This window comes from Trachypithecus francoisi, unplaced genomic scaffold (assembly GCF_009764315.1).
Source record: "Trachypithecus francoisi isolate TF-2019V2 unplaced genomic scaffold, Tfra_2.0 Lachesis_group1, whole genome shotgun sequence".
Classification (NCBI taxonomy): domain Eukaryota; kingdom Metazoa; phylum Chordata; class Mammalia; order Primates; family Cercopithecidae; genus Trachypithecus; species Trachypithecus francoisi.
The window spans coordinates 51,093,001-51,118,663 of record NW_022681454.1 but is presented as its reverse complement, the minus strand read 5'-3'; the positions used below and the strand labels follow the sequence as shown (position 1 = coordinate 51,118,663).

Below are 25,663 nucleotides of genomic sequence, written 5' to 3'. Positions count from 1 at the left end.
CACATTTTCATGAAATATAATTAAATATATCCAGAAATAAACTGGTTCCCAGATTTTGCTAAAGCAGCACATGGAATGTGTTCAAAATTAGTAAGCATTGATTTAGCACCTATGTTTTGCTCACCAGTGCAGAACATTCAGAAAAGTATAAGGTATGTTCTAAGATAGTCAAAGAAGAGGGATAACTCGGAGTTTGGGGTCAAGGGGAAATTTTATAATAATTATTATTATACATATTATTTGTTCATTACTATATTCCAGACACTATGCTAAGTATTTTATTTGAACTACCTTTTTAATTATTACGACAACCCAACAAAGTAGCTATTATTATTATTATTGTACAGAAAGCAAAACTGAGGCACCAAGAAGTAACTTACTTTATTAAGGTCACATAGCTAAGAAGTAGAGGAGCCAGGACTGGAAGTCAAGTATGTGTTCCTCAGCCTGCATGTTCTGAGCTTCTTTGCTATATTGGGGAATGCTTCATGGAGGGCTGGCTCTTTGATGTGGTCCTGAAGATTAGGTAGGGTTCAGTTAGGAAGAGCAGAAAGAATGGACATAGGTCATTGTTAAAGGATTGACAAATAGCATAAACAAAGGGAAGAATTTGTTTTTGAACATGTGAGGATCCTTGAAGAAAATCAATGGCAGGAAATAAAGCTGGCTAGGCAGGGTAAGACATTTACTAGAACACACTAGAAATAATCTGGGTAGAATTTAGGGACTTGACCCTTTGGAAATAGAAAGTCATGTAGACTCTTGTGTAGGAAAGTGATGATGAAAAGGCATTGTGGTGTAGTAGCAGTTTATTCAGGAAGAGTGGAGAGAAGTGAGACTTGAGGAAAGAAAAACAATTAGTCGCTTATTGTGAAATCCTCTCTGGGCCCTCCCGCTCCTAGGTCATGGCAGACATTTGATAAATGTTTGTCAGATCAGTGCACAAAGAGTGATGTGGATAAAAAGAGAAGTATAAATCCAAGAAGGCATCTGCAGGAGTCACTGACAGATTGTCCATAGGGGAAAAGGAAGAAAAAGCAAAGATGGCACCAAAGTGCTACTCAAGGTGAAAAGAAAATGGGCACTTTTGGCCGACAATGGAGTTAGAAAGGAGAAGTCGGATTCAGGCAGATGCCAGGAGGAAAATGAGGCTTCCATTTTGGTTTGAAAATGTAGGGGCTTGAAAGGATCATAGGATACTCTTAATATATTATAGATATTTGGAGAATAAAGCCTAAACTAGATTTAAGAATCTGGAAGGGTAGAAAGCATAGCTTCTACTCATCACAAATTCAGATAAATAAAAGTTGCCATTTTATTTATGGGCTACCTCAATAGGCAACTCTAGGTAGGCAGACTCTCCTAATGTAAATGTCACTACTGGACCTACTATATTTTATCAAACACGTGCAAAGTAAAGAAATTCATAATATACAAGAACACCATTATAAACTGAAAAGAACTAAGCAAAAGGAAATACATCAAAGAATTAAACTCCTATCCCTGCTCCCTATGACAAGCTGCCAGCACTGGCCATTTGACAGATTTGAAACACTAGCCTTTCCTTATCAAAATACAAAAAGAAAAAAAAAAATCATGTAACAGTTTCTCAGCAAGAAACCATTAGACAGATGTAATCATAATGGGAGCAAATATTCTTATAAATGAAATGCAAGCATTTAGGACCACATGTGGCGTTTAAAAGCAGCTAACACAAAAGGTAAGTAGAGTTGCCCCTGAATATACACTGGCTCAGATGTGATAGAGCAATCCAATTGGCCCTCAAACAAACTGAATTGTGAATTTACAAGACAAACCCAGTATCCATTAGCTTAAAATTCAAATGACCCTCACAGAAAGCCCAGCTGTGGCAATAGGAGCTATTATTCTCGAAGTAAACTTCTCTCTTATGATCACCCACCAGCATCCAATCAGAGAAGCTACAGTCATACTTGTCCAAGTTATTTGCTTTCAAAACAGCCTGATCACATGGTTCATCTTCTAGATGCTTGAAGCCCATTGGAATAACCAAGTGAATGAGAGTGTACAAGATTCATGTAAACAGACAAAGGAGCTCAGCTCTTCAATTGTAATGGGCAAAATTAAGGTCTTTAACAGGCAAATGAGAAAGAAAAAAAAACTACTTGAAAGTATAATCATTTTAAGGAGAGAAGGGATGGAGTTAACTAAAATATAAAAATGGGACGATTTATAAAACATAGCCCTGGAAATCAATCCAACCAGTGGAGCACGTTTGTCATTAGTGGGTGCTAAGAAAGAAATCATTGAAATTCAGGAAGCACATTGTTTAAATAAAAAACCATACCATAAAATATGTTCAGGTAACATACCAATTCTTTCACCCAAATGCCTCCTAATTTAGAGGCAGGATATTTATCAAATGTTGCTTGGCAAGTTAGTAGTTTGAAATTCTGAATACATTTTCTCCCCCAAAAAATAATGTTATTATATGATAACTGGTTTCCCAAGATAGGCCACAAGAATCTCCCAATATATAGTGTAATAATGTATAAATATAATACTGAGATAATGGGGTAATACAAATTGTTTTGTAAAAATAGAATCTTATTATCCTATATAGCAGTGCTTTTCAAATTGTGGGTCGTAACCCATGAAATCAATTTAGTGGGTCTTTATCAGTTTACGTTTTAATAGAATGAAAAGGAAAGAATAAAACTGCAAAGATCAGAGGATATCCCATGTCATAAGGAAAAGTATTATTCTGAAAACTTAATTTTGCTATTATAGGTGTAAATAGCTATATGCATCCAGGATTGCAAAGTAAAATATATTTCTTACCATGAATCGCAGTCAAAACAGTTTGCATGTCTCTTAACAAGGTTTCCATAGGGTGCCTGGCACAAAGACAGTATTTAAGATTTGTTGAACAAATGAATGACTGAATGAATTGGTGAACACATTAAGCATGAATAAATAGAATGCTAGTTATACACTTCTCAGTCACAGCCCTGACACTGCAATAGGAAGCTTGCTCACTCCCATATTTCCATACTGGCAGTGGGGACAGACAGTTGACCCAGCTGCAACTCCCTATAGGTGGCTCCCTTGGCTTGGGACAGGATCTCAGGCGGAGTAGGAGCTATAAGGAGAGAAGGATGGGAACAAGGATCACACAGGTAAGTGGGACTGGACTCTAGGAACAGGGTTCTGGAGGAAAGAGGGAGAAGACGAGGTCACCAGATTTAGCAAACAAAAATACAAGGTACCCAGTTAAATCTGGATTTCAGATAAACAATAAACAACATAAAGGCAAAGAAAATCATGTATGTTGAGGGTTAGAAAAATCAATGTGATCCATCAGACATTTATTTGACACAAAACTATGTGCAAAATACATGCCAAGTACTAGAGAATTAAGAAATACATGGTTCCTGACACTGAAGAAGACATAGACACAAGCAACAGTCTCAATAATTAACATGTATTGACCACTATTCTAAGTGTTTTACAGGCATTAACTCGTTTAACACTCACCACCCTGAATTAAGCACTACTGTTACCCCTATTGAAGATGTAACTGGAGTATAGAGAAGTTCAAAGAGGAAGTTGTCCAAGGTCTCAGAAAAAAATACACACGCACATAATATTCACTGGGCCTCTGATAGAGCCTGGATATTGTTCAAGATGGGTGGATCTAGAAGTGAGATTTGAGCTGAACCTTGAAGGAGGATACAATTCAATAGGTGACTATCAGAGGAAGAATATTCTGGGCAGGGTAACAGCTTGGAGGTAAAAGAACATAATCAAGAAGTGGGAGTAAAGTTGCTGGAATATTAGAAAAATAGTGGTAGGAAGGAAAGATTAGGCAAGTTAACCAGGCAGTGACCATACTGTGGAGGAAGTTTGCCCTGTTCAATCTGCATATATGGTGAACCACTAACGGAACTGGGGAAAATAGCTGGTGTGGTGGTGCATGCCTGTGGTCCCAGCTACTCTAAAGACTGAGGCTTGAGGGATTTTTAGAGACAGGATCTCACTATATCACCAGGCTGAAGTGCAGTAGTACAGTGACACTATCATAACTCACTGCAACCTCAAGAACTCTTGGGCTCAAGCGATCTTCCTGCCTCGGTCTCCCAAGTAGCTAGGACTACAGGCACATGCCACTATGCCAAATTTTTTTTTTTTTTTTTTTTTTTAGAGACAAGGTCTCACTATGTTGCACAGGCTGGCCTCAAACTTCTGGCCTGAAGCACTCTTCCTGCCTTGTCCTCCCAAAATACTAGAATTGCAGGCATGAGCCACCATGCCAGAATTAAAAAAAAAAAAATTTTTTTTAAGTCAATACAGACGACAGGCAAAGCACGGTGGCACCAGAATCCAGGATTTCCCTTACAGTTCAGACACTTAGTAGGTGAGTAACATTAGACAATTCATGTAATCGCTCTGAGCCTTGGCTTCTTCATTTCCAAAACAGGGATGACAACACCACTTACCTCACAGCATTATTGTGGTGATAAAACAAGCCGATACACAGAAATGCTCAATAAATAGAAGCTATCTGTAAATGGTCATGGCAACTGAACTTGAATCTGCCCTTAACAACTTCAGGTTCGATCAGCCTTTGATTAAATATCTCTGGGAATAAGACATTTGTGCCATCCCGATATATTTGGCTCTGTGTCCCCACTCAAATCTCATCTCGAATGGTAATCTCCACATGTCAAGGGAGGTTCCTGGTGGGAGGTGACTGGATCATGGGGGTGGTTTCCCCCATGCTGTTCTCATGATAGTGAGTTCTCACAAGATCTGATAGTTTTATAAGGGGTTCTTCCCCCGTCTTTCTCTTTCCTGCCGCCTTTTGAAGAAGGTGCCTGCTTCCCCTTCACCTTCTGCCATGATTGTAAGTTTCCTGAGGCCTCCCAAGCCATGCAGAACTGTGAGTCAATTAGACCCTTTTTAAAATTAATTACCCGGTCTTGGATAATTAATTTCTTTATAGCAGTGTGAAAACTGACTAATACACATCCCCATGGTAACATAGTGAGGGCAGTGAGAGAATGGGGGATTATCTTTCCTTCTTCCAAAAAGAATATTCTAAGAATGAAGCCAAAAAACAAAAGGCAGGAAAAAAAAGGTGAAACAAAAAGCAAAACAAAACAAGCTGCAGAACACCAAGTAACTATAGTTGGAGAAGGTAAGTGAACTTTGAGATAAAACAGACTTGTGTTTGCATCCTCTCTCTAGCATACATTACTAGAATGATCTTAAGCAAACTACTTACGCTCTCTAAACCCTAATCTTCTCATCTGTAACACATGGTTGTTAACACCTATATCATAAGACTATGTGAAGGATAACTGCGATCATGTATAGTATGCCTTCAGAACAATGCCTGGCCCAGAGTAGGCAATAACTGATAATTATTAAGTATTGTCACAGTTAGGCAGCAGTACAAGTGGAGATAGAAAACCACACAAAAACACATACAGTATACATGAGGTTGTCAGTTCTGGAGACCACATCCATGAATGGTGGCATAGAATTGAACATCCCTTTTCTACGTGTTCAGTCCAATGAATCTGTCTTCTTAAAGGTATACCACCAAGTAAGATGATGAAGAATGACAGGGATTTAAAAATGCAGATTTGTGGACTAGGGGAAGAGAGGCATAAAAGATGAAAAAGCAACAGCCTCTGACTGACTATATTATTTTCCCACCACTTCCTGTCCCGGAACTCAAACCCCATCACTGACTGCCATGCCAAAAGCTAATAAGGCACCATGAAAAGAAAGACTGGGGCTGGAGGGAGGGGGCAGGTTCATAATATTTCAGAGCTCCATGAGGGAGGAGTGGATGCCAGGGCCAGACATCTATCCATCCATTCTAGCACACAGGGAACTGCTAGATCTGAAACCACCTGCCTGCATGCTTCTGTACTACGTTTCTAGACATCAGAATATACAGCAAGCCCACTCTTTTTGTAGGTGCTCTGCCTTGGTGTGGCACAATCTTTCTTCTAAATATCCAGCCCACTGCTCAGGACACTGCCATGGCCCTGGGGTAAACTTAAGATCCTTTGCTTTTTTCTAGAAATCTAATTGTTCTCAATAACCTGGTGTGCAAACTTAAATACTTTACTAAGAAGAAACAAGGCAAGAGCGTAACAAAATGATCATTAAGACAATTTGTGTTTCCAGTGTGCATGCTCTGTCCCTAGCCTATGAAGATGGTGCAGCAGGGCACACACTGGAGCTGTTTTTCAACTACAGTGACTTTTTTGGCCCTGTTTTTTCTGTAACCTGTCACTCACTCCCTCTTGTCAGACAACTGCAAACACACAAGGGGTCCCAGATTCAGTTCTCAGGGAGAATATCCTCTGTGCAAACCAAAGTGGCCTGAGTGGGAAGAAATTACATTATTGTCCACATTCTAACCAAAATGAAACCAAAGGCCATTCATTAGAAAAACATCCATCTCTTCTCCTGATCTCTCCGAAATTAAAGGTAACCAAAGTTAGAATTGAAGCATTTGGTGAAAATAAAAAGCTGCCTAAATTTTTCTCAAGTGTCCTAGCACTTTCACTCTTGGAAATGAATATTTAGAAAGGTTTAAGAATATCTTTCTTACACAGTTCTCTCTCCCTCCTTCCCAAACAACTGCTTCGTCATTTATGAGCAAGAGTGTGTTGAAGGGGCTATTGCCTGAGAAGCAAGCATCCTCAAAGCACATTCCTAAATCAGTTCATCTTTGGGCACTGCTTTTCCCCAAAGGTAGGAAAGGGAAGATTACTTAGTTTGTCCAGCAACACTGATTAAGAATGATACCTAGGTGGGACGTGTTAGGTCGAGTCAGCCAACACTGAATCAATCCTTTGTAGAAAGACGGAGTAGGCAGATGCTACAAGCAGCTCCTACCTCTAGATGGGTGGAAAATAACACAGAGCAAGACATGAGGCATGACCAAGGACTGAGGGAATTCCCTTTCCTGGGAACTCTTCAAACACAAAACAGCCACTCATTTTTTTTAATCGTCTAAATATGTCTATGGCTAGTTTTTATAGGCTGCCTCCTCTCTGGAATGACTGGGAGCCAATCATTCTGAAAAATCAAGGTGCATCTATTGGCTGGAGGATAAAAGGGGCAGGAATATACAACCAAATACATAACAAAAAGGCAGTATACACAACCAAAATCGCTTGGCACATTTGGTAATGTAAACACAAGTGAAGAGAAAGCCAAAGAGAAAAGCAACTCAAGGGAGCATCTCAGGTGTCCAGAGTGATCCCCAAATGCTACATAACACTTCACAGAGCAGCAAATGAGCAGTGATGTTGCATGCCAAAGGTGACAGCTAATTTTCACTGCAGGTCTGGAAAACTGAACTTTTCCAGGCTCTTCATTATTTCGTAGGTTTCGGGCGATCAACTGCCCAGGCCTTTCAGCCTGACTTCTCCCACCCCACTCTTGTTTCCCCAGTTCCTCCTTATCACGTACTATTGGGATCTCCTGCTTAAAGGCCATTTTGTCACACAGCAGAGGTTATGGGTTGGGTAATTTGAGTTTCAAAATCTAAGGTATGTGACCATAAAATCTCAGAAGGTAAGAACAGTTACAGGTGCCAAAGGTGAGAAGAGACTCACTAGCAGCCAGAGAACATATTAAGAGTCTGGAACCAGAAGAGGTGCCTTGCTGAAGGACAAACTCCTGCGTTCATCAGAGAAGAGACCAAATTGTGTTTCTCTGGCCAGTCAAGAAACTGCAGAGAGGGAAGCCTAGGGCAGCTCCTGGAGTGGCTGGCCTGGAAAGTCATCAGGCTACCGTAACTGTGGCTGAGAGAGGAGCGCAGTGCAACGCAGACTGCAGCACTGGTTAACCTGGCCAACCCCTGGGCACTCTCCCTCAGGACGGCGTGTCAGGCAGTCTCTAGAGCGAGGGCAGGGTAGAGAGACAAAGGACACTCTCTGTTCTCACTGTAGAGATAAGGAGGGCGAGGAAAGGTTGTACAGTATGAAACTCTCCCTACTGAGTGATCAATATAGGAAAGCCAGCCAGCCAGCCAGCCAGCCGCCTCCTAAATGACTCCATGCGGAGATGCCTCACAGCACCAGCATTGCCACGGCAGGCAGGTGTGAGCAATTCAATGAACCCGCCTTACGAGTTGCCGTTTGTTCACCTGATTTGGCAAATCTCTTCCTAATCCTCCTCACCCCCAGTGTATCTCACTCACAGAAGAAGACACAAGTTAACTTTAGTGGAGTTTGCCCTGTGCTGGAGATTGGGGGAGGGGAGCCGTTGGAGGAGGTAAGAAGGTGGAAACCTTTTGACTGGAAGATTTTTCTGTTTTTCAGACTAAAAGAAAAAACCAAAGTAGGCAGCAAAGAGGACTGCAGGATAATGCTCATTTTTAGACAACCCTGGCATTTTGGGTAAAGAGCAACTGGCAGAACTCAGCCAGATTGACAGAAAACGTGTTTACCTGTCAATTGGGGAGGGGGAAAAAAAACAAAAAAGATTCACTGAGGTCCAGGCGCGAGAAACCCAGCTCCAGAGCTCCAGCTCTCCTCCTCGCCCTCCTCGCCTGCCCCGCCCCGCCCGATGGCCAGGTAGGTGAGTCTGCACTCGTGTCAACTTGCGGAGACCCCCGGGCCGGCCAGGGGTCTCTGAGGGGACACACCCTACACCTACCTCAAACATGGGAGAGGCGCCCTTGCGTGGCAACGTGCAGCCCAGGAGCTCGGTGAGAAACTTTGCCATATACAAGCGGTGAGGCAGGGTCCCTCCCGATGCGCCGTTTCTGTCCTTTCCCCGCACCAGAGCGCGAGCGCCGGGATCCTGCCCGCAGCTCGCCCGCCAGCCGGGGCCGTGGCTCCGGGGCTGCCCCGCGGCGGCGGCGGAGGGGCCGGGCCGGGCGGGGAGAGCGCGGCGGCCGCCCGCCCCCGGCGTCCAGCGGTGCGAGTGCGCGCAGCCCCCTCCGCGGCCCGAGCGTGCGTTCTGCGGGAGCCGGGGCGCCGTCGCCGTGCTAGCCTTTCCCGCTGAATGTCACTATTACCATAGTAAAGGGAAGGGCCCCGCCGAGGGGGTGGCGGGAGGGCCAACCGCGCCGCAGGACGGGCGCCGCGCGTGGGCAAGGGCAGCCGGCGGGCGCAGCGCCTTGGCGCAGGGACCGGCCCGCCCCGCCCCTGGGCAGGGCCACTCGGGCAACACCGCCGGGCGGGAGCAGACTCCTTAAGCTCCGCGGGAGAGCGGGCGGCTGGGGCGGGGGTGGGTCTGTGGATGGGAGCCGCCGGGCTGACCCACTTCCCCAGTTTTCCCCTCGGCAGTACTCACGGAGGTGGAAAGGCGGCCGCCTCGCTCTGCTGACTGACCCGGGAGAGTCGCTGCTGCCAGACGCCAGCGGCCCGCAGGGGCTCCTGCACCGGCCGGCGCCGCCCCACCCTTCCTTTGGGAAAGGGAAAAGGCTCCCTAAGCCTCGGAGGAGGAACTCACCCTCCTGTTCTCACATTATCCCAAGCCAGTGAATGGGGCAGACCCAGGTACGCCCCAAAAGGGGAAAGGTGACTGTAGGCACTAGGACCTGGGCCGGATACGTTCCATGATCACAGCTCCCTCCCTGTCCTTGGCTCCGGCCGGGAGAGCCAAGGACCGGCATGAAGACTGGAACAGGTATGGCCCTGATGGCCCTGTTTTTCTTCTTTTCTCTTGAGATGGAGTCTCGTACTGTTGCCCGGGCTGGAGTGCAGTGGCGCAATCTTGGGTCACTGCAACCTCCGCCCCCCGGATTCAAGCGATTCTCCTGCCTCAGCCTCCTGAGTAGGTGGGATTACAGGCGCCTGCCACCACACCCAGCTGATGTCTTTTCATTAAAAAAGACTTTTAGAACCGGGCCTATACTGTGTATTTATTCTGCACCCCCATAGCTGTACATCTCAAGCTTTAACGTGCATAAGAATGATACGACCTGTAGAGCTTGTTTAAAATGAGAGGTCCTGGGCCCCCAACCCAGGTTTCTGAATCAGTGATTCTGATTCTGATCCTGGACCATCTCAGGAGATTCCAATGTAGATGGTATCCAGGCTCTACTTTGAGAAACATGGCCCAACTGTGTAAATACTGCGGACATAAACTTTCAAGGACTGGGAAAACACTAGATTTGGTAACAGGCATGACCCTAGAGAAAGTTGTGTAAAATCACCTGATTTGATATGCAAGGAAACAGAATTGGAAAAGTTTTCATTACTTCAAGTCATACTGTATCAGTGACACCCAAGACATGGAGTAGACACCCTATAAATGCTGGTTGGATGGGATGAATAGAAGATGGATGGTGATAAATAGCTGAGTCCCAATTTCCTTAATTGCCGTTCCAGAATTCTAGCTGGTGCAACAAATTCACTGTGAATTTAAGGGATAAAAGAGGAACCAAAGATGTTAAACTAAATTAATTTGAATACATCATCTCAGTGCTTCTCAAACTTTTTCTGCTATCTGGTTTTACCTTCTGCATTCTAACCTACAAAATATTCAGGTTTGTTATAAAACAAAAAGACCTACTCCCATGACTAAAACTAATGCTCCAAGTATGTTATTTTTATTCTGTGTTTTCCAGAACCACACCACCAGCTAACACAAGCAGCAGCAAAATCAAGAAATGTGGCAGTGAGGTACCCCTGGACTATACTAAAAAGGGAAGAGAACTAATATGTAATCAGTACCTATGAATGTCTCAGTCACCGTGTCACTAGGGTGAACATGGGCTCTGGGGACAGACTACCTCCATTTAAATCCCATTTCTGATACTGCTATGAATTGAACATTTTCATCCCATCCAAATTTCATGTTGAAATGTAATCCCCAATGCAACAGTATTGGAGGTGTGGCCTTTGGGAAGTGATTGATTTATGGGGGCTCCACCCTCATGAATGAGATTGGGTGCCCTTATAAAATGGCTTGATGAAGGGAGTTCACCCCTGTTGTCCTGTCTTCTGCCATGTAAGGACGCAGCAGCATTTTTCCCCTCCAGAGGATATAGCATTCAAGGCACCACCATGGAAGCAGACAGCAGCCCTCATTAGATGCCAGCCTCGATCTTGGACTTCCCAGCCTCTAGAAATGTAAGAAATAAATGTCTGTTTTTATGAATTACTCAGTCTGTGGTATTCTGTTATAGCAGCACAAAATTGCCTAAGACATAATAAATGTGAAACTTAGAAAAGTGACTTCAGTTTTCTCATCTGCAAAATGGGTTTAATAATAAAGGTACCTACCACATATGGTATATATGTTTTCTATTGCTATCATAACAAATTACCACAATTTAGCAGCTTAGAACAATGCCCATTTATTATCTCATAGTTCTGTAGATTAGAAGTCTGGTGGGTTCCTGTGGGTTCTGTGCCTAGAGTCTCACAAGGCTAAAACCAAGGGTAAAACCAACCAGGCTGGCCTCTCTCCTAGGGTTTCTGGGAAGAAGCCACTTCCAAACTCTTTCAGGTTGTTGGGAGAATCTAGCTCCTTGCAGCTGTAAGTCTGAGGTCCTTGTTTTCTTGCTGACTGTCAGCCGGAAGCCACTCTCTGCTTCTAGAGGCTTCCTGGACTCCTTACGTGGCCTCCTTCATCTTCAAGAAGAAACCGCATTGAGTCCTTCTCATGCTTCAAATCTCTCTGACTTCCTCTTTTACCAACAGTCAGAGAAAACATCTACCATTTAAAGGCCTTGTGATTACATTGGGCCCACATGGATAATATTTTTATTCTAAGGTCAGCTGATTACACCTTAGTTACATCTTCAAAGTTGTTTTTGCCATGTACTGTATAATCACAGAAGTAATTCCAGGGTGAAGATCATAAGAGCTACGTAGACTTCTGCTTACCACATGATTATTTTGAGGAATAAGTAAAGGTGTGTATTTAAAACATTTAAAACAGTGTTTTATTTTGTGATACAGATAATAAGAACTCAATAAAGATTAGCTATTTTATTTGTCTACACATGGCATTTCATTTGATTGACACTACAACTCTATTATTTTAAAGGGGAGAAACTGAGAATCAATCTAAGACCACACAGAGGGTTAATGGCAGAGCCAGGAATCAAACCTGGAACAGCCATCAATCAAGTCTGTGCTGAGCACTAGGAGATAGGACAAAGGACAGATGATGTTCATTTGAGAAGGAGGAACTTGAGAAGGGGGGTGCAATAATGAGGAGCACAGGGAATATTTACAAGTAGTCACTTGCCGTATATGAATAATCTATGGTTTAGGCACAAGGGAGACTGTACTAAATACTAATTAAATTTTTTAAGTCTTTAGACTGACTTTGGGCACACTCCCTAGGAGTTAGCCCTGCTCTGCAAGGAGCAGCTATTTATATATATATAATGTAATACATATATATATTTAACTGAACCTGATTTTTACTGAGCAGATGCATTTTCTTGTGGCATCATTCATCTTAAGAGGCTATACATGACTTGCAATCTAGACTCATTCCTGTGATGGCTTCTTTCTCCCTGTGCCCCCTCCTCTGTGATGTCTTGCATCTTGTAGAGGAAATAAACATGTCTGAAAGGCAGCAACCCACTGGCCCTGACTGAACAGCAAGAGCATTGCCCAGACTTTCTCCAGGGCATGTCCAGGCCTGAATCACTACCATGTCTATTTCTTCCTGTCATTGGTAGAGCAAGGACAGAGACCCAGGACAAAAAAGAAAAGAAAGGAAAGCCAACCAAAAAATAATCTTATCATCTGTGGTCTTCCCCCTTTTAGGACTGTGACAGCAGTATTATTTACTAGAAGCATTGTTCATATTCTTTCACCCAGTATTTCCATTTCTAGAATTTATCCTAAGAAAATAATCAGAGAATTACTCAAAGATTTTTGCATTTAAAATTGTTTCATGTCTGTAAAGGCAAGTGAGTGTCTTTTCTACTGACACAGTAACCACCATGGTTAAAAGACTGGGAATGAACTCAAGCTGCCTGGGCTTGAATTCTGGCTCTGCCAATTGCCAGCTGAGTGATCTTGGGCAAGTCACTTCAGTTCTAAGCTTCAATTTCCTCATCTGGAAAAACAAGGATAATAATACCTCATAAGAACTTAATTAGGCAATACTATTATACTTATTTATTAGAATGATTATATTCATATAATGATTATACTAATAAAGGACCTGGTCCATACTACATAATAGTAATATGTTAACTCTTACTAGGGTGATGATTAATGATATATCCTTAGCTCATGGCCCAAAGCCTGGCACACATTACTCAATAAAAACTGATTAAATAAATACACAGACAAACAGATGGACAAACAAATGAACAGAGATACTTGTTACAGCATTATAAAGCTAAACTTTGTAAACCATAAAAACAGCAGGAGAGTGACTTAATATACTGAGGTACATATAATCAAAACCTAGTATGTTTTAAAAGAATAATTAATGACCTAGAAAATGCCTATAGGTAGTGTTGGTAAGGAGCAGCATATAGTATATGCAGCATATTCTAAATTTGTAAAATACTTATATGTATACATTAGGGCCAAAACGAAAGGAAATACACCAAAAGGCAGTAGTATTTCTCTGTGAGTGATGAAATTATGGATTATTTTTATTTTCTTCTTCATATATTCCCTAATTTTCTAGATTCTCTGCAGTGAACTTGAGTGTAATACTAATTTAAATACTTTTTTACAATCCCATAATTAAGAACTTAAGACTTTTTTAAGTCATCACATTAATCTTAATTGATTTAAGATCTTATCACTTGAATAAAACATTTAGGATGGACCAATTAACACAACTAAATCTACTGCACTGACACTCTCTTGAAGAAACTCTGGTGTTTGTGAAAAGGTTCCATGAAACATCATCCAAAATTTGATTTTAAAGACACTCACCATTGCTGCTAAGAGCCAATAGTTATCAACAATAGCCTTAATAACTAGAAATGGGAAAGTCTTAAGAGGTGAGTGAAATATATGTTTAAAACATACTTATTTTCTCTTCTCATTTAGTTTACAAGAGAATGTAGAAGTTGAAGAACCAACCTTTGGAAGTTGTCATTTGCCCAGAATGATTAATTCTGGGTAATTTATGCCTGTCAAGTCATAAAGAACACTACTTTCATATACCTGGCTTCCTTTGTGGTTCTTATAGGGAGATCCCATGTTACAGTTATTGTAAACTCTGTACTTCAGTATGGTCAGGAAATAGAGCAGTCCGATTAACCAACTATTCTAACTAATTATCATCTCTGCAACATATGAATTACTATTTTTCAAAAAATTAAGCTGTCATAAATTGCAATTAACATTGAATGTCTACTGAAGTTTTCATAATTATTTGATGATTCAGAAGGCACCTCAGTGTCTCTCAGGGTGTCAGGTACACCAGCATAAAAATCATGTATCCCAGTAGGATGGATGAGGAAAGATGCTGGTTAATAGGAATTTTCAGTTGAGAGAAATGTAAGCAAGCCAGGTTTTACTATGTTTACAAGGTTGAATGAATGTCTATTGAGCTCTTTAAGCACCTCCTGAGAAAGGCATTCTATTTGTGTGAGATGTTATAATTATTATTCCACAGAAATACAATGGTAACATTCTATTTTACAACAAAGAAAATTAGATTACAAGTTATCCTACAACTCTCCCTCCTCCCAGCTAAGATCACACACCGTATAGAGTTACAATGGTGCCAATTACAACAGCTTTTCATGCACTGTATGTTGCTCTGGCTTTTGATGATCTGAATGGATTTCATACCAAATAGCAGCTACTGACAGCTATCAAAACAATTTGGGGGAAAACAGTTTTGTCTTCTGTGTTCAAGTAATGCTATTGATTTAAATTTAATGTTTGCTTCATTTATTTCTTGGTACAGTAAGCAAGCATGTGGTGTCTGTCTGGGCCCCCATTCTGCCTTAAAGAATGTGGGTGGCAAAGCCTATGTATACCAGGCCTTTTCTGTCACTAGCTGCTAGAAGCCAATATCCATTAAAAAGAGAGAGTTTTTAAGATCATTTCCTCCAATCCCCACTGCATACACATTCATTCATTCATTCTCTGTCTCTCTGTCTGTCTGTCTTATATCCCAGTTTACAGTTGAAGAATCAGAGGCACAGAGAGGTTAAGTTTTTTGCCCAAGTTTACATGGCTGCTGTATTGGTAGAGCAGGGGCCAGATTCTAAATCTCCTGATAGATAACACATGCTCTTTCCATTGAGTCATTGCCTCAGCACCATGCTGGACTGAGACTTTGACTGAAAAAGGAACTTTTCTCTGAACAAGGTGGAAAATAAAAGAGAAAAGAAGGAAGGGAAAGACAGACGAAGGAAGGGAAAAGAACTCAGCATCATGGACTCAGGGTACCACTCCCACATCACAGCCAAGCTTACTCCTTTTATATAACAATTTGAGGTCCTGGCACAGTGAGCCACCTAAGTTTCCTTATTTGAAACACTATAATGGGACTCTCTGGAAGAATCTTTGCAGTATATCTTGAAACTGATGACCAGAGATTCTTTAACGAGCAAGCAGATATACCTAACCTTCCCACCCCTGCCCTGGCTGTCCTGGACGGGAAAGAAACATTCTCTAATATGGGCAAGATCCAAGATTCAGGTCAGTCTAATCAGCTAATGGTCAGCATCAAAGGAGGTTAGGCTGTTTAAGGAGTTAAGTCATTCAGTGTGATGCCAGTTCCCTCCTAATCCAGCCCTGGAGGAAACTTGTATTATGACTCACAGGAGAGGCACAGCTTAGAGAAAATGAGCCCAGAGAAACTGGAGAACATTGAAAACTTACAATGTTACAGATGTGATAATAGACTAAGAGAATAAGGTACCCCTCTCGTCAGTTTGGGACTTGATGTAAGAGTCACTGTGCTGTGGCAAAGGGCCTGGTTCACCTCAGTGATGGTGGGAATGCCTGGGCCAACACTAATGACAATGAGAAGACTGATACTATGTGACAACAACAAAACTCACAGTGGCATCACAGCTATGCCACCCCCTTAGGAACCACAGCTCAAGAGTGGAGAGCCAGTGTTCACTTGGGCAGGAAGTAAAGCATCAATTTGGAGCCTTTGGAGCCAAGTGCACCAATGGGCAGCAGTGAGAAGGATCATAGCTAGATAGCAGGTAAGGAAGCATCAGAGCCAGGACTCTGCACTTCCGAGTGAGCAGTGATGGCTGCAGAGATCAAAGAGCTTAAAGGTTACAGGCAATGGAGCAGAGAGGGGGAGCCAGCTGCTGTAAAGCAGAGCTACAGCAGGTCTAGTGCTGAACAGTGAGCCAGCCTGGGTCCTCTATGGTAAACACAGCCAGAAACCTAAAGATCAAAAAAATCACCCAGAAGGGACGTGAGGTAAATACCAATTTTATTTGCATTTCATTGCTTCTACCCCTTCTTGGACCGGCCCACCATCCTAACTGGTGTGGCCTGTGTCTGTGGAAGTTCACATGAGAGACAACTGGGACAAGTGAATGCACAGGCTCTTGGCTCTAGCCAGATCAGATCAACCCCATCCCCTAAACATTGGCTCAGTTCTCACTATCCACAGAGGTCCAGATCTGCTCTGTTTGATACTCAGTGAGATTGAAGAGTTCTAGACAAGGTCACCCCTTTGTCACCATTGATAGAGGGCTCTATCAGTCTCACAACAAATATAGGTCAAAAATGACTGGAGTCAGACCAAATCAAAACACCTGAGGGTATTGGGGAGTGAGCAAGGATAATCCTGCACCAGCCTGAAAAGGAGAGACAGTTCCCACCCAACCACGTACCTCCATGAGTTCTATAGCAGCCACATATTTAAACCAAAGCTTTTTCTTCTATACTGTGTCTATTTTCTCGTTCTTTGGGACCTCTCAATTCTCCATGGGCAGAAGTGTGTTTCAGTCATCTTCCAGAGCCAAACAGAACAAGTCATGATCTGGAATCGACAGGTCCATTTTTCCCCATGCTTCATTTCTGCAGATTATAATAACAGTAACAATAGCCAGCATGTTTTACTACGTGGGAGGCACTGTGCTGAGCCCTCTACATATACTATTATGCATTATTACATTTGATCATGTCATCAACTCCTTTTGGTGATATCTTCATAATCCCTACTTTACAACTGAAGAAAATACAGCATGAGATGCTGATTACCTTCCCAGGGTCACAGAGCTAGGAAGACATGGAGCCTGAATAGGCATCCAGGCAGTCCTCCATACCCACACCCTCACCTGGCATCCCATCATCCTTAGACTAGAAGAGCAGCAAAGGATCGGGCTCTCTCAGCCTCACCATAGAGTGAGATGGGAATACGGAATGAGTTTAAAGAGGAAGCAGTTTTAATTATGCACTGTCTAATGCAAAACAATGCCAATTTTGCTGACAGAATAAAAATGAGCAGACCCGAAGAATTTTGATCCCTATGCCCTTGAGCCTGCACAAGAAAGTATTCCAAGTGTATTTTACTGTTGTCACCCCTGCCCACACTTGCTTGCTGAATAATGCTAGGAGAGTAGCAGTGGTATCCCCACCCAACTTTCATGTAAATTAAAGAGTTTTCCAAATTCTGCTACCAAATTTTTCTAACCTGAGTGAGATTTTAAGATAATAACTCAATTCAATTGACTCAGCTTATATTCCTCTCTTTAAGAGCTCAAGATCCCTCATGTCAATTACCTTTTAAAAAATGAGAAAGGGATTTTAGTTCAAAGACCCAATACCCAAATAATTCTAGTCGTATAACGAGCTACAGCTACGAGCATAGGCCCATCAACAGTCACAAGATTTCTCTCGAAGAAGGAAGAAAGGCCAAAGTTTCACCCCTCAGGAAAACAGCACTCAGATTTAGCCTGGGAAGAATTCTCAGGTATCCATAGTCTAATCTGCAACCACTAGGAAAACCTGTCATTTAATCCCAGTCACCTCATAGGCTCCATCACCAGATTTTATAGATGTTTATTTCAGGGATCCACTCTGTGGGGGCTAGATGGAGATTAAGAAAGGGGAAACCATTTATTTAAATATGCCAGGGGCATCAGAAAACAAAATGAGAGTAAATATAATTGCAGAAAGAGTGACCCTAGTAACCCATTCTGAAAGACAAAGAAAACACAAATGATCTAAATTAAAAGGCTTTGAAAAAAAATGAAAAGAAAGGGAAAAAATAAGCTCTTTGTGTTTGATTCTGGAAACATATATTATGCTCACACTGTGAGCTGGCGGGCAGATGGTTGAAGCTCATACAAGGAATATTAAATCTATTTGGAACCCTCTTGCCCTCCTGATACAACATTGCAGATGCCTAGAGGGCAAGACAATGAGCACACAAATGCCTACAAATCACTCAGACCCTGTCACTGACTGGGAAATCCTCCAAGCATCCCAGAGCGCAGGGAGCTTGAGTGGTTTGCCCCATCCCTCACAGCAGGTCAAATAGAGGGTCAGAAGGGAAGGCCAAGCCTTATACACACACACACACACACACACACACACACACACAGCACCTCTTTATATTCAGGCTGGTTTCTGCCATTATAGCAAGATATGAAATGAAACAGCGCAGGAAAAGCACCCAGTGTAGAGCCTGTTTGTGGGGTTCCATGTGTTTTTGCAATCTCTCCAGAGGAATAAAAATAGATAATTAGATTTCAAAGGCCAGGAGAAATAAAGAGTCAACAAACTTTCACCCTGCCCAGTTGCTCTTCACTTTGTGTATTTTCCAGTGAGCAACACAGTGAAGCTTGCACACATGCCACTGATTCTGCCTGGGAAGATCAGGGCATGAGATGAAGAAAATTATTCCAAAATAACAGAAAAGATCATCTCACCCTGTCTAACCTGAGCATCTAAATGTCAGTGGCTTATAAATATTTGGAAAGCAAGACGCTTTTTTTTTTTTTTTTTTTTTTTTTTGAGATGGAGTCTCGCTCTGTCGCCCAGGCTGGAGGGCAGTGGCGGATCTCAGCTCACTGCAAGCTCCGCCTCCCGGGTTCCCGCCATTCTCCTGCCTCAGCCTCCCGAGTAGCTGGGACTACAGGCGCCCGCCACCACGCCCGGCTAGTTTTTTGTATTTTTTTAGTAGAGACGGGGTTTCACCGTATTAGCCAGGATGGTCTCGATCTCCTGACCTCGTGATCCGCCCGTCTCGGCCTCCCAAAGTGCTGGGATTACAGGCTTGAGCCATCGCGCCCGGCCGCAAGATGCTTTAAAGCCTGACTACTGCAAGTCCAGTTCACAAACCACAAGCTCCCCAGGTGATTTGTCTGCTCATGAAAGCACTGCTCGAGGGCAATAATCTTCAAAGTGTGCTATGTGATCTATTACCATACGGAAAGGTATTGTTCAACTTCTATTTATTTTTGTTTATTATTATCTTCAAGAAGAAATTCAGCTTCTCTGCAATTTGACATTTAGCTTGACAGTGGTGCTTGTATAAACTTACAAATAAATATACATATGCTGCAAGTACAAACTCAAATTTTTTTAACTAATGGAATTTTCCATTAAACATGGGGATGGGCCAGGCGCGGTTCCTTACACCTGTAATCCCAGCACTTTGAGAGGCCGAGGCGCGTGGATCACGAGGTCAGGAGTTTGAGACAGGCCTGGCCAATATGGTGAAACTTCATCTCTACTAAAAATACAAAAAGTTAACTGGGCATGGTAGTGCACACCTGTAGTCCCAGCTACTCAGGAAGCTGAGACAGGATAATCGCTTGAAACGGGGAGGCAGCAGTTGCAGTGAGCCAAGATCCATGCCACTGTACTCCAGCCTGGGCGACAGAGCGAGACTCCATCTCACAAAAATAAATAAATAAATAAATAAATAAATAATAAATAATTGGGATGATACATCTCCTGGCTAAGCACTGATCTAATAAGGCCATCAACTCTCTGTCCAGGAAGCTTCTGCTATCACATATTGACTAGATGTCCCAGCCTCTTCCAGTTTCCTTATAAATTTGTACAATGGTATACACAGCAATGTCCCTCTCCTGCAGCACTTCCCACAATACGTCCAGATGTGCCTAGCCCAGCTTGCATCTCAGCTAGTCGGCCAGAGGACACAGCACAAGAACACATGCACCATGATGACCCTTTTGCCTGTGCTTTTCCAATAAACCTTACTTTATACTCATGCCATGTGATACTAGTGTGTTCGGGTCCTTTGCAAGACCCACATATAAACAACCATCCTCATAATTGACTCATGTCATTTGGAGCATGTACCATGAAGGAAAGCACAGAAGGATCATGGAAAGTCATTCATAGTCTGGAGGGCGAGAAGAAGAGTCTATGAGGAAGTGACATTAGAGCAGGGACTTAAAGGATGACCATGACAGGAACATTCAGGCAATAAGTGAAAATGCCTATGTTGAGGAAGGAATGGGGAACAGATTAGCTTCTAAGTCATGGCTGGTGTAGTCGGTGTTGGTGAACAAGAGAAAAGATAGCAAGAGGGAAGCTCAAGGGCAAAACAGGGTTCATATATTTGGGCTTATGTTAAGGGTTTTGCACTCATTACGTAAGACTCTTGAGGCTAGGGTGATGTCCTAGTTTGAGTTCATCCAAAAATAGACGAGGAGACAAGGACTGAGTGCAAATACTTTACTTGGTAAGTAATCCAGGAAGCATGGTGAGTGTTGAAGAAGTAAGACAAGGAAGGAAGGTGAGCCAATAAGAGGGTCATTGATGAGTGCTGTGGGCAACTGGGTTTGGTCTGGAAGATTACATGAAACATGCCTCAGAATGTTCCCACTGGGAAGCAGGGGAATACATATCCACCAACTCTCACTCTTCATTGTTTGAGAAATGTTTCTGCAGTGTTAACTCCCACCATGTATATCTGAAGGGGAGGGGCCTATAGCCAAAGAACATCCTCATCATAGGTAGGTAGCCACCCCATGTACAAGTAGGGTGAACAACCCATCTCCATTTGCCTAGGAATTCCACGATTTTAGTATGGAAAGTGCTCCATCCTGAGAACTCTTAATTCCCAGGCATTGATTCTTCTAGGATGATTGTTCACTCTGTTATAGGAACTAACTACAGGCGACCTCTGATGTAGGTCAAGAGGATATGAATGGGGCATTTTCAGCATCTACAAAATGGCATCAAAAGGTTCCACAATTATACCCTGTCTAGATCCTGAAATATCAATGACATTTTGTTACCAGAGAGATAAAATCAATAGCATAACTTATCAATGTATGAAAAGATTATAAAACTGGACATTAAAATTTCCAGAATGCAATATATGCTATTGCTTGTAATAGCATGTCTGTATTAGTTTCCTATTGCTGCTATTACAAATTTCTACAAACTTAAAACACTACAAATTTGTGATCTGATAGCTCTGGAGGTCAGAAATAAATCTAAAATGGGTCAGCAGGGCTGTGTTCCTTATGTAGATTCTAAGGGAAAGAGAATTCCTTTCCTTGCCATTTCTGGTCTCTAAAGGCCTGAATTCCTTGGCTTGTGGCCCCACATCACTGCAAATTCTGCTTCAATAATCATATCTTCTCTGCCTCTGATCTTCCTACCTTCTTCTTTTATAAAGACCCTTGTGAATACATGGGCCAACTAGAATAATCCAGGATAAGTTCACTATCTTAAGATCCTTAATTTAATCACATCTGCAAAGTCCCTTTTGACACATAAGGTGAAATATTTACGGGTTTCAGGGATTAGGACATTAATATCTTGGGGGAAGGCATCATTTTTCTGTCTACCATGATGTTCTTGATTCTAAGACACATCTAGTTGTATATCAGTTTAGTAGATTTGAGGGGTGGGAACTACCACATTAAATGTGTGTCTTTAATGTGTACCCTGATTTTAGAAATATTAAAATGTGGGAAAGTGCACATCGGGGAATAGAGGATCCATGATAATGCAACAAGCAGAGGAGAGCTGCATGCTTTAGAGGCTCAGGTTCTACATTCTGAGCCTAAGGTGGAACAGGAATACACTCATCCAATTTATGGTTTTTGAATCTCTATAAGGTACCAGTACCTGGGGGTATAACAGTAAGAGACACAGTGCCTGCCCGCACGGAGCTTCCTTTCTGGTGGGAGAGGCAGACAATGCACAGTTACACAGGACGGATGAGCACCATGAAGGAGAACGGAGCAGAGTCAGGAGGCTGAGGGTGTTATGGGGCAGGGAGGGGAGGAACTGGTGCACACAGAGCAGGTCAAGGAAAGTAGGTAAGGAGGTAATGCCTAAGCAGAGTCCTAAAGGAAAGCCTAGGAACAGGAGTCTAGACCAAGGGAAGCCTGTGCACATCGACTGTAAGGCAGAAAGCAGCTTGATGCTGGGACATTCATCAGCTCCATCCACAGCAAAAAGACTTTCCAACCACCACTGTCCCCATGCTGAAGCAGAATGCTCCTTCGGGAACATTAAACTGTAAAACTTTATAAATAATACATTTTTCTTCTCTTTTTCTTAAGATTGAGTGAGAGATGTGGGAGGACAAGAAGGTGAACAAAGTTGGATGTGAGAAAATTATTTACTATAAAAATAAGAGTAGAAACTACCATATTGTTCCTAGTTTAAACTTAAGTGCCTACCCAAGATTTGCACCAAGGCAGACCCAAAGGAGACATAATGCTCTCAACTTCCTGCTTCTGTTCCCTTTAAATTGACTACTTATTTTGAAAGTTTAATTGGGCGATTTTTTATTTTTTATTTCTGTTGGAACATAGTATGTGTATATATTTATAGGGTACATAAGATGTTCTGATACAGGAATGCAATGTGTAATAATCACATCATGGAGAATGGGGTATCCATCCCTTCAAGCATTTATCCTCAGTGTTACAAACCAATTCCACTCTTTTCGTTATTTTAAAATGTACAATTAAGTTTTTATTGACTATAGTCACCCTGTTGTGCTATCAAATAGTAGGTCTTATTCTTTCTAAATATATTTTTGTACCCACTAACCATACCCATTGGCCAATTGTTTTCTAAAGCAAAGCTCTGGCAAGCATGTGACTCCTGTTTCTACTGTGAGTCAAGGGCCAGGACCAATGTCTGTTGATGAAAACCCCATCAAAGGGAATAAGCACAAGTCTTAGTCCTTCTCAAGAGAAAGGGAAAAGCCATCTGGAAAATCCCCAGCATCATTATGACAGCTACAAATTGCCAATTATTAACGGCTCCCAATCTAACAGCCAGACTGCAACAGGGACTCACTTGATTTGCTAGGAAAAGGTTGTAGACGACCAGCTCCCCAAGTGAAAGAGCAAACACACAGGCACAAAGACATCCCCACCCCTGGAGCAGTTCAAAGGTTCAGAATCTTGTAGTTATAGAGGAAAATCTGGAGGCCACTCATTAGTGGTAGGAGGGTGATGCCTCAAGCTGTGGCTCATGACTAAATCATGTAACAAAACACCTTCTTATTGACCTTGAATTATACATCCAAACAATGTGTCCTGACATTAAATTTGCAATCAAGGTAAATACAATTAATATAAGCCCTATTCAGAGTTATGTGAGAAATAGAAACAGGATTTTTCGGGTCTGGTATGTTGTTCATTAAAGCATGTTAAAAATTGCTCACCCACATGCCTGTGAATTTGAAGGTTATTTTATAAATCATTAGAAAATCAACTATGTATAGTTTCTTACATATATATAGTTTGGCAACTCAGTTGTCAAGGATGTTTAGCTTAAACCTCTAGCTTTTAGAAGTAAATTTATATGATTCCATTATTGTTAGCACAGACATTTAAAAGTCATACTATTCCACATATAGAGTATCTTGACCCAAGTACTACAGGAAATAATTAGGACTTGGAAATTTAGCATTGTATTTGACCTGAACATGAAACTATAACCAAGAAACCAGGAAATTTTCAGTAACAGCCTGGACTAAGCCGAATACTTTCTGAACTATAAATCATGGGTTTGTTGGACAACCTTACAGGTTAAATGATGCAAGCAATTTTAATGCAGGCCGGTGTGATGCCCATTGAAATGAAATGTGAACCAATACCTACAGGGAGATGTTCAGGCTGATCCATGAAGATTTAACCATAAGTCACTCATTAGTGTTAATGGAGCATGACTTTTAAATTCCAAATGACACCTTAGACTTTTACTGCCCATAGAAAAGGTAGATCAGGCAGCAGCACCTGCTGTGCTCTGAGAAAATTGAAGGCAAGTAAAATGTGTTCACCTACTGTTAATGGAGGAGACCAAAAGGCTCAGTCTCTACTTTTACCAAACTGTCGATACAGGATATTTTGTACAGAAACTCATCTGGCATTCATCATCAAAAACTACCTTCTCTATGTCTCTTCCATTCCCTGTATATAACTCAGTGGCCCAAGCAAATACAGAGGGCAGAGATTCTGTCTTACATCTTTGGATATTTTAAAATTTGGCTTAGTGTGTTAGCCATAATAGCTACTCAGTAAATTATTCTTGGTAAGAATGAAAAGGAAAAGGAGGAGGATGTAAAATATGCTCAACTGTAATCTTGAAGAGGAAGAATAATTATAGGCAAAAAACAGGCCCCAAGTGCAGGTTCAATTTTAAACTATTTTCCTCTTGTGATTGAATGCCCAACATCCCCAGTAAAACCCTGGTCTAAGTTTAGAAAGTGCCATTTTGACATTCAAAATTGGCCATTCCTCAGCCTAGATGGAGTACTTCTCGTGGCTCATTCAACTTACATTAGTGTAATACATTGAACCTTAATGGTGCTTACCCTACAATTGCTCAGCTAACAGCAAGACGCAACAACTGGATTTTTACTTACGTGTTCTCTCAGATGGCATCCTAGTGAAGATAAGACAGAGCAAAGACATAATGTCTGCAGTCACACATTACTAATGTGGGATGAAGTTAGCTAGTTTGTGGGCAATGATACTGATTCCTTACAGAACCATTCAGTGCCATTAACAAGGTTCTAAACTCCAGAAGTGTTTTCATAACTTCTTGTCAGGTTAAGAATTATTCTCGGGAAGGACAGACTTTCCTAAATTAGGTAGTCAGGGATATTAACTTACCTGAGGACTTTTCCACCCATACGCATCTTTCTAGTGTTCCAATAGTAACTACATGTCCCAAGCTCAAAGGTAAATATTTTATGTATATCACCTATTTACAACAACCTTGAAAGGTAGAAGTTACCTTTCACATTTCACAGATGAGGAACTCAGACAGGCTAATTTGTCAAAGCTCATACAGCTATCCAGTGGCAGATTTAGGAACTGAAACGAACTCTTGGTCTCCAAAGCCCGTATCTTTATAGGGTCTAAAACACATGTCCTAAAACCTCACCGTACTCTCATGAAGCCAGCCTGAACTTTCTGTCATTTCATTTGGAACCATCTACTAAGTTCCTCCTATTCTGGGGATCTGGAGTTGGAGTGGAAATCATATTGGCAGAGGGGAATCTGATTTCCCTCAAAAGTTTTCATGCCTATGAGCTAGCACTTTGCAAATATATTATTAGTAGTAGTATTGATATTACACTAAATCACAGGGCAGCACTATACTTTCAAAGTTGGAATAAATAAAAAGGATCAAGTTAAGTTTTCTATTGGATCAAACTCACTTAAAAGGACCTAAAGAGCTAGTGTTCTACTGAAATATATGAAACACGTTTATAAAACAAAAAGAGCGAAAAGATGTCTCCATCTTGAATGTGAATG

The 25,663-nt window shown here is 41.9% G+C and overlaps 1 protein-coding gene across 1 annotated transcript in view; it reads right to left on the bottom strand.

Annotated features, from left to right (window-relative positions):
* The window catches only part of LOC117084896, a 120,791-nt gene extending 95,750 nt beyond the window's left edge, over positions 1-25,041 (bottom strand). The window contains exons 1-3 of the mRNA XM_033213316.1: positions 25,016-25,041; positions 9,279-9,424; positions 8,671-9,017 (exon numbers count right to left, since the gene is read on the bottom strand). Of these exons, the coding sequence (XP_033069207.1) occupies positions 8,671-9,017; positions 9,279-9,424; positions 25,016-25,041 (519 nt within the window). The remainder of the gene's footprint in view (positions 1-8,670; positions 9,018-9,278; positions 9,425-25,015) is intronic.
* Positions 25,042-25,663: the final 622 nt, after the last annotated feature.